Source organism: Solanum stenotomum, chromosome 3 (assembly GCF_019186545.1).
Source record: "Solanum stenotomum isolate F172 chromosome 3, ASM1918654v1, whole genome shotgun sequence".
NCBI classification, from domain to species: Eukaryota; Viridiplantae; Streptophyta; class Magnoliopsida; order Solanales; family Solanaceae; genus Solanum; species Solanum stenotomum.
The window spans coordinates 61,712,804-61,723,072 of record NC_064284.1 but is presented as its reverse complement, the minus strand read 5'-3'; the positions used below and the strand labels follow the sequence as shown (position 1 = coordinate 61,723,072).

General features: G+C 31.9%; 1 protein-coding gene and 1 long non-coding RNA gene across 2 annotated transcripts; one reads left to right on the top strand and one right to left on the bottom strand.

Moving 5' to 3' along the window:
* Window positions 1-229: 229 nt before the first annotated feature.
* Window positions 230-4,444, top strand: LOC125860256 (uncharacterized). The gene is made up of 4 exons (XR_007445834.1): window positions 230-364; window positions 1,484-1,526; window positions 3,248-3,337; window positions 4,195-4,444. It is a non-coding gene; the product is annotated as an uncharacterized LOC125860256 (long non-coding RNA).
* A 3,877-nt stretch (window positions 4,445-8,321) lies between these two features.
* On the bottom strand, window positions 8,322-8,864 carry LOC125859138 (agamous-like MADS-box protein AGL62). Its single transcript, XM_049538854.1, has one exon. The coding sequence runs from the start codon at window positions 8,862-8,864 to the stop codon at window positions 8,322-8,324; it is 543 nt and encodes a 180-aa protein (XP_049394811.1).
* Window positions 8,865-10,269: the final 1,405 nt, after the last annotated feature.

The window sequence follows — 10,269 nt, the reverse complement described above, 5'->3', positions numbered from 1 at the left end:
ATTTTTTTGTTTTTTACAAAATGTTTAATTAGTTGTTGCTATTTGTGGGCAATATAATAAATTTTAAATACGAATAGAGTTAGCAACAACAAATTAGAATTGTTGGCTATAAATTTTATTTTGCCAACAACGTAAGTTAATTGTCGCATAAAATATTAGAATAACTGCTTATTTTTCAACTTTCCGCCAAAAAAATGCTCTAAATTTATTTTCTATTTCTTTTCCGATTTTTTAGCCCACTCTTCCAGTTAACCCACCTCTTTCTAGGTTTTATTTTTCTCTGTGCTATATTGAGCTTTCCCTCTGTTGCATCATCTTCCTCTTCGTTTGTTGGGTCCTTTTGCTATTGAATAGAGAAGAAATTGTAAGCAATATTTACTTTTCAATGACTATTTCTTTATCTGATGCGTTTTGTTATCCAAAGAATTTTTTATGGTCTTTTGTGAATAGAGTTCTTTATTGTGTATTGAAATCATTGGAATCATATAACTCCTTAGTTACAGTCACTCCTTTACCCCCGATAATGGTTGTTAACTCTTCTATTATAGGGGTTTAATGAAGACGAGTTAGAGACAGATTTTAGTTGGGTGTGGAAGGATGAAATTTCTTCTCCAAATTGATAGTAAATTTTTGAGTGGGCCCTTGATTCTTCCTTTCGATTTTTTAAGAACTTCGGTTGGTACTTCAATTTCGATTTTCGATAATATATATCAAGTGAATTGACTTTGATTTGGTGTGATTTTTCTGGTTCGATTTGGTTCTTCCGTATGGGTCTTGTATACTATGCTATTTTGATTCTTCAAAATTCGCTATTTAAAAAAATATTTATTCTTGTTGAGATTGTATTTATCATAGAAACAACGTGGAACACGATAAGCTTCTTGAATGGTTCCTTACTTTAGTATCAAAAACTTGAGAGAACTTTTTGAGAGATTAGCTGATTTTCATAGCGTATGAAGGTGTTTTAGTTCTTGTATTTGATTTATAACTTGGGCATTTAACTTAGCACACTAGCTAGGACTCAAAGGGGCTCAATCTTTTACTCAATTTTGTTCTTTTAGCTCCATATATATATATATATATCATATGTTGCTTCTTTTGATATGTTTTTTACATAGTTGTCCATAACAGATTTTAAGCATATTAAATACCCACAGATTCATGTAATGTTGTGCTTATATTTTTAAGTAGTTATATTGCATTACGCTGCTGTATTTTTCATTTCTTTTCAGTTATATATTCTCGTCAACACTAGTTAAAAAGATGTATTGAACAAAGTTGCAATGACAACATTGTGCATTATTTAAAAACTGAAAGCAAAGAAGGAAATTTAATCTTTATGCTTAATACGATAACTAATCATCTCATAATGAGATAGAGTATATAATTTGTATCTAATCTTGTGTATTGTGTATGTAATATCCTGCAATATTGTCCTGCTCAAGTTCAATCTAGACTAACTTACTACAACTTGTGAATGTAGTTGTCGGTGGCAAAGCTAGTAATATTGTTAAGGGTGTTCAAAGGTATGTTTCTCTATTTTTGTTTTCTATATGAGAAATCTATTTTAACTTAATTGTTACCTCAAATTGTTCTTCTTATGATGTTTATGAGCAAAGAAAGTGAGCTTATATGTCCATGTGATCATTTAGTTGTTGCTTTTCACGCATTTCTTTTTATTAGTCAAGTGTTAAAGCATCAGTTACTCTCTGTAAATTTGTTTTGGCAAAGTGGATTTCACCTTTCATTGTTTAAGATAATAATGCACACTTTCACTCCTTACCATTTTAATTAATGTGGGTTGACTTCTAAGATTTGAATGGATAATTATATTGGATGTTGAAAAAGTGTAGAAGAGAAAAGTGACTAAATTAATTTTTGAAATAATGTGAAGTAACATTTTTTTTGTTATGATCTAGTGGTCAATGAAGTGGGATGAGCACAAAGAGATCTCATGTTATTTTTTGGTCACTAACTTGGTGTTGTATATTAGAATGCATTGATTGTATAAAAAAAGATATTTACATTTCCAGGGTACATAACTTAAATACTAAAAGATAGTGCAACTCTGAGAACTGGAAATTTCCTTTGTATCTGAAGATTAATAAGTGATCACAAGCAATTGAATAGTACTCCTTGAATTCGCTCCAACCTTCATTTAACCATGTCATGCCACTAAAGTTTAGCAGTTTTACTTTCCATACCACGCCATTTGGGGCCTCAAGCAACACAAAATCTCCAGATTGGCGCCATGCTTGATTATTAATTCATTAGGGATGTGTAATTTAGAGAGATGTGAGACAGGATAATCTTGAAGTAGGGGTTATCTTCGGGATATCTACCGGTTTAGCTTCTCCTTGCCCTCGTGTCTTTGCCATCCTTTCTGGCTTCTTTTCCCGTCTGGCTGCCTCTTCCCATCTCTCAACCATCTCTATCGGTTGTTGTTCTCGTGGTAATCTACTGTTAATTTTTTCCAGTTGCTTTTGGAAACTCATTGAGAGAAATAAAAATGTGACCAAAACACTCATCAATCAGCTTCATTGCTCTACTAACTGATACTCCAGTGTTCCATAAACAGGTCAACTGAGTATCTCCCCTCCCTCCCCCCATAGTCCCTTTTCGAATCTGGAGATGAGATCTCGAGTTCAAATGTTGAAACACCCTCCGTTGCCTAGTGGACAATGAAGTGAGTCAAGAACAATGAGACCTCGGATTCAAACGTGTACACTCCTTCTTTTGACTAAACCTTGGGGGTAGAGTTATCTAGTATCTACATTGGTGGGCGTAACATGTATTCAGTGGAATAGTCGATGTCTGTGCAAGTTGATCTTGACACCAATATCATAAAACAATAGTAGCTCTTATTTAAATGTTATTTGTACTTCCATTTCTAGACTGCTTTGGACTATTTTTCTTGAGTCGAGAGTCTGTTAGAAATAATCCATCTACCTTTTGAGACTATTTGGACTTATGCAAAAAGAAAAATTGACTATTAGAAAATCGAGAAGTTATGGAAACTCTAGTGCGTGATCAAAAAATGGTAAAAGAGGGCATAAAGGCACTGGTATCCCATATGCAAATTTCTATGGTACAAGCGTTAATGATTCAATTTCTTGCTTTTGATCCTAAGAGTATTTTGATTATGCTATTCTTAAAAAACTTGTCCTAGCTAATTTGATGTTATAACATAGTTTTTCTTTATTAGATCAATCATTTTTCAATTCCTTATATTTGTTATGCTTAACAGAGTGGTCTTCCATCTGCAATACTCAACATTATTACCGATTTAAGTGATTTAGATGTTGCAAATCCTACAAGTTTTATGAATGACATCGGGGTAGGTAAGTTTAAATTTTAAGTTTATTACAGGAGGCTTTATTACTGTAGGATAGTTAGAGCTTATTCATCTAAGACAAATCATATGATTTTTAAGTAGATTCTTTAAAAAAATAACTGATTTGATTTTTAAATTGTCATGGTATCTTGATATGGTAACTACAATGTAAAATTTATAAAAAAAAATAAAAAAAGTGCTTAGATTCTTAATGTTTTTTAATGATGGACTTTAGATTGTACAATGACTTGTCCTTTCCGTAAGAAAATTCAATTTCAATATGCTAATGTTCTTTATGTCTTATCATTGGATTGTTGGTTTGAACGAAAAGTGAAACTGAAAAGTCAGCCTCTTATGTTTTATATCTATTTATTTTCAATGACATAAGTATATGATTGTTATTATTAGTTATACTTCTATAAAGACAAGGCTTGAAATCTTCTCTTTTGACTACCAAAAAAGAACCATAAGTTGATTTGTTAGAGAACAATACATCAAACAAAAAAGATGTATTGTTCTCTAACAAATCAGCTCATGGTGCTCATTTGGTAGTCAAAAGAGCAGATTTGAAGTTCTCTTTCAATTTTGAGTAGTCATTGAAAAAATGATTTGATTGGACTATGATTTACTTTCCCCCATTATATGTTGTGCATATATTATATGAGTTCATGTGGTCACTATTTAGTATTATTTCTCCTCTAAGTGAAATGTCTATTTGAATTAGCTTCCCAACCCCCACAAAGTTAAAGATAAGATTGAATATATTTTATTCTTTTCATACCTCGTTTATAAATTTACATTGAATATATTATTTTCATTGATTTTTTTTAAAATGTAATTATATGTATCTTCTTTTGTAGGATGAACGTGCTTAAACCAACACTACTTACAATATGATTCATGTCATGCACAAGCTATCGGAGGAATATTTACTTGTTAAGTTACTAGTAGATTAGTACTACTTAATGATATTTCTTAAATTATGTTTTTATTCATTTCGTAAATTAAGACATCCTATGTAGGAATTTTTAGTTTTTAAAATTTCAAATATCTAGTGCATCAGTTCTAAGTATTGACGTTTGATACTATTATATATATATATATATATATATGTGTGTGTGTGTGTGTGTGTATGCATTAATTTATATATGAATTCATGGAATTTATTAACTTTAAATGTAAATTATACATGTAGCAACTAATAATAAGTTGTTACTAAAGATTTACCAGAAATATTTATTCACAAATAGCTTAAATGTGATGACTAATTGTTGATAAAAAAAAATGTAATTATAGCCGCAATAACGGTTGTTGCTAAAAGTCTAAATAACATATTGTTTACCGATTTTTCTATCCATTATTTGCAACTACTAATTTTATTGGGAAAAATAATAATTTCTTGCAACAATAATTTTGGTTGCTAAAGATTTACAGAAACAACAATCGTGTACTTTTTACCAACAAACTATAATTTATGGTAATAACTTTTTTTGTTGCGTAAGTTAACTTTTTACAACAATATTTTTTTGTTGTTGCAAAATATTTCCCAACAGCATTTTAGGCAACAACGTGCAACAAAAAAATTTTTGTTACTAAAAGTACTTTTGGCAGACACAAACACAATCACAATCACAATCACAATCACAATGAATTATAATACCCTTGTAAGCACAAGTAAACAACACCCTTCATTGTATGAGATTGTCCATATTTATCATTTAAAATCATGTTCTTTCCTTTTCCCTAATCAGATATCATGTGCATGCATGCAATACTAAAAAGTAGTTGATAAACACATATAACATAGACAGAAAAATAAACAACGATCACCTTCCTAAAGGATTCCTTCCCAAATATTTCCTGATCATAATCTGATTACCCACAATTTTCTTCCTAGGTAACACTCAAACAACATCATAATGCAAACAAAACTAATCAAGTCCATCATCAACCTAAACCATAATTTAACCACACATTCAACAATCTAGACTCCATGTCTGAAGGCCTATGCATGAAGTTTTTAATAATCTACAGAATATTATACAAGTAGATATAAGTATAACTACTCAGTTAAGAAAACCTAGACTATGTGGGCACCAAGAAATTATTGAAGAACTATGAATGTAACTTCTAGCTCCTTGGGGGCGAATCCAGATGAGCCTAGACCGGAAATATCATTGGGTTTTAACTTTTTTTGTGCTAAATCCCCATCTTCATTGTTCTCGAGCTTAGAGTGGATTAGGAATTTTTTTTGCACACCTTGTTTGTTTTCTCATTGGAACATGGTAAGAAGAATAAACAAAAAAAGGTTTAAAATGCCTCTCAACTATTTGAATTGGTACAAAACTATCATCCATCCACCTTTTGGCCCCCAAATACTCCCATATATGTCATCTTCTTGGCTAAAAATACCCTTATTTATAATGACTGTAAATCATAAGGTGGATTTAAGGGCATTATAGGCCTTTCTCCATTAAAACAATTTGAAATGACTTAATATATGAGTTCATATGATTAACCTAATTTTAAATTTCACACTGAATTAAAAAATACAAAAAAATTAGTAATTTACTATCTTCTATCTACACTCACCTCCCCCCCCAACTTCCTGTAACACCCCAATTTTTTTTAAGCTAAGACCTGAATTATTTTGTAACACCTTGCAACTCTATTCTAAATCTGAATCATTCGCCGTAAGTATATGAGCTTGAATCGGGTGCTGTTCTACTTGCTCATGTATTTTAAGGTCCTTTACCAATTGTATCAAGGGTATCTAAAGTGATATAAGGTCATAAGGGACCTCAAACACCAAGTCAAGTTCAAAGCATTCATATCGGCTAAGTTCTCGTATGAGTTCATATAAAGGTCAACTTTAAACAATCATATCTCTCCGCATATAAAGTGTTAGGTGGCCCATGACTTATCAAATTAAAGATCTATGATTCTTCTTTCTAACATCATCAAGTTTGCTTTATTTTGAGTTCAGAGTAAAATGTTATGATTGTTTTACTGGAACATATACAAGCTGGAAATGCAGCGAGGATACCTAATCATTTGGCGACTCATCGAATGGATTGGCGAATCGCCGAATTTGCTCGTCGAGATGTCCTGAAAACCATAAGTATTTGTCTATTTTTGAGATCTAAAGCCCTATTTTTGCGAGGGGACCTCCATATCGCCGACTTGGCAGATGGGATTCATTTAAAGGTCATTTTCTTTGATTTTTATGATCTTCTTACGTTCCCAAAAGGGTGTTTTTGACCTTTTATCCTCAGTTAACCTCCCTAAGTCCATCTTATAACCTAATATCATCATTATACATATAAAAAATCTCAAAATCTCTAATTCTCCTCCATCCAAAATTTAAGAACTCCAAGAAAGGGATTTCTCCAATTTCCCAAAATCTAAAGGCTCCAAGTTCAAGATTCTCTTCAAGATACCTAAGGTTTTCAATTCAAGACTCTTCTCCTTACTTCATTTTCCAAGATTGTATTCAAGTTTCTTCAAGAACATTGTTCTTTCAGGTATGTAAGACTACTCACAGTNATAAAAAATCTCAAAATCTCTAATTCTCCTCCATCCAAAATTTAAGAACTCCAAGAAAGGGATTTCTCCAATTTCCCAAAATCTAAAGGCTCCAAGTTCAAGATTCTCTTCAAGATACCTAAGGTTTTCAATTCAGGACTCTTCTCCTTACTTCATTTTCCAAGATTGTATTCAAGTTTCTCCAAGAACAGTGTTCTTCCAGGTATGTAAAACTACTCATAGTGATGGACTGAGTTCGTCCTCACGCCTTACATCTGAATTCAGTCAGTAAATGATTAATGTAGGGTTAGACCCTTAGTTTTGAGAATTCTGAGATGAGTTGTATTATTGATTCTGAGTTCTAAATTCTTGAATATGAGTTGCTATATATATTATGCATTGAGATCTTTGAGTTGTTGTTCATGTTTATATTTCCATATAAACCTCATTTACTGAGTTTCCATAGAGAATCTTTTGATCAATTTTTTTTTCTTAAATTGATTTTGAGAAGTTAAAAGTGAGTTCTAGAGTAAAGTTTAAAGTATAACTTTTTAGTAGAATTTAAGGGAGCTAAATGATTCCCAAATGTATCATTTTCACATGGAGAAAAAAGAGCACTATTTTTCAGAAAAGTATAAGAGTTCTTCACACTTTTTAAGATAGAGTTATTACAGAGCATTTACCTGTTAAAGAGACCCTTTTGAGAACTTATCTCAACCCAGAGGGAGTATTTTTACTTAAGCATTGAGTTATATATTTTGGGAGTAGTATTGAGCATCAATATGAAGAAGAGTTGAGACAACTCACATTTCCCATAAACCATGTAGCCATCCTGGGTTAGGATCACATCGAGTTTCGAGCGACTTCTCACTGCCTTTAACAAGGTTAACCTTATATTTTTTCCTACATCATTGAATATATTCACCATAAATTTGCATTTTAATTTTAGCCTTATCCCTGTATAGTAAGTTTTTTCATGGCTCTTTTAGGGTTGGAAAATGTGATACATGTTCTAAAATCGAATTGAATGATACAAGAAGGTACGCTTATTTTATAGTTTGATAGCTCATGTATAATATACATGTCGAGGGCTTCATTTTATTTTGAAAAGAAAAAATACCTTCATCTTTAATTATTTCCATTCGTGCATATATATCACTTTCTTTTATTTTTTCAAATAAGTATTGACATGGAGTGCTTCAAATATATTTTACGTCATATTGAGAAATCGGTATGTTGAAATGCATAGATTCAAACTCATAACACAATATTAAGAGAAATCAAATACTAATAGATAAAATATTTTTGATAGAAATCATTCCAAAGTACATGAAATAAAATAACAGAATTAAAGGAAAATAAAGCACACATAATAGTTTGAATTTAAATCTTCATTTTGTTGCATAGGACTAGGATAAAAGATACTATCCGAAGATAATTCATTTATAAAACACTAGCTAGATTAGTTATCTGCATTTTCTAGTGGGGAGGACGATGTTTCAATTTCTAGCTTCTTCAATTGATCGTTTAAGATACCCTCGGTCGAATTTAATGTAGTTTCAAATGTGGTTATATTCTCTGCATTGATTTGGTCAACAGACTCCCACCAACATTTATCTCTAGTCTTGTCCATTTGTTCTAAAAAACGCATTTTTTCCTTTGCAGCTGCTTCTCTTGCATCTAGTTCATTCAGCCTGATGTTGTTCTGAATTGCAATGTTCCTTGCATTTTCAGCAACGAGTCTCGTACCCAGATCTAATTCCATTGTGGGGTTCACAAATCGATCAATGACTACATCAGTAGTTGGGTGAACAAACGAATATTGGTTCTTACCACTTGGAGAAGATACAACTATTCCAATATCGACGTTACAATCTCTTACGATCTTACTTGCCTTTGTATATAACGTCGAACAACGTTTGGAAAATGCGACTTTCAGATCAGCTTCTTTTTTTATTTTCTCTAGTGGAATTTTTTGCCGTCCTTTTGTTTTCTTATCCGCCATACTAGCTAGAATGCTATTGATCAATTGTTTTCAAGCAATGTGAGTTAAAAATAAATAAAAAATTTCATGAGTATTTATACACACATTAAAAATTTATTCATTTAATTTCAAGTCAATATTGCTATGGAAAGTAATCCATTTAATTTCAAGTCAATATTGCTATGGAAAGTAATCCATTTAATTTCAAGTTAATATTGCTATGGAAAGTAATCGATTCTGTATATTGAATTTATGGTAGAAAATTTATATTGAATTGATATTCAGTGTTTTATGTTTACATAAATAAATCTGAAATTCAAATAAAAAAGGTAAGTAGTTGAATGTACTAAATAAAATTTATTAATTAATGATTAATCATTATGAATGTAATTTAATGGACCCTTAATTATATACAAAAATATTTCAATTTTTTTATGTAACTAAATCAGATTTTTCACTTGGATGTAATTCACGCTTAGACTAAGTGGGGGTAAGGAAAGACTAAAATACCCCCTCCTTTGTTCAGGTGAAAAGGCCCTATCTAGAGAGGTTGCACTCAAATAGTCATATCACTCTCATACGAACTTGGATTTTAGCACTTTGAAATGGGGATTTTCAGAGAAGCTGTTGAGTGATTTGGGATTTCCTGCTAAATTTGTGAACTGGATTATGACTTGTGTGTCTACTGTCTCTTATTCCTTGTTAATGAATGGTGGACTCACTGTCCCTTTTTCCAGCACAAAGGGGCATTAGACAAAGGGATCCTATGTCCCCTTATCTCTTTGTCTTGGCTATGAAATACATGGGAAGAGTGCTTAACCAACTGGCTCTAAATGGGAATTTCAACTATCATCCTAGATGTGAAAAGCTGAACAACATACACATTTGTTTTGCTGATGATCTGTTGATGTATTGCAGGGCTGATATTGTGTTTATCAAATTAATGTATGATGCCTTCATGAAGTTTTCCAAGGCATCTAGATTACAAGCTAATATTGATAAAAGTCCCATATATATTGCCGGAGTAAGTGATCAAACAAATCAAGACATTGTAGAAGCATTGGGGTTCAGTGTAGGTACTCTACCTTTTAGGTACCTTGGTGTACCTCTCTCTTCAAAGAAATTGACCGTTGCTGCTTAATTTCCCCTCATTGAGAAAATCACATCTAAAATTACTTGTTGGTCTGCCAAGTTATTGTCATATGCTGGTAGAATGCAACTAATAAAAGTAGTGTTGTTTGGAGTTCAAGCTTATTGGGCTCAGATTTTCCTCATTCCTAAGAAGGTCATGAAGACAGTTGAGCAACTTTGCAAAACATTCTTATGGATAGGTGCAGTGACAGTGTCCAAGAAGGCTTTAATGGCTTGGTCTAATGTGTTCCTGCCAGGGGATGCAAGTGGACTAAATATAGTGAATCTATGCATT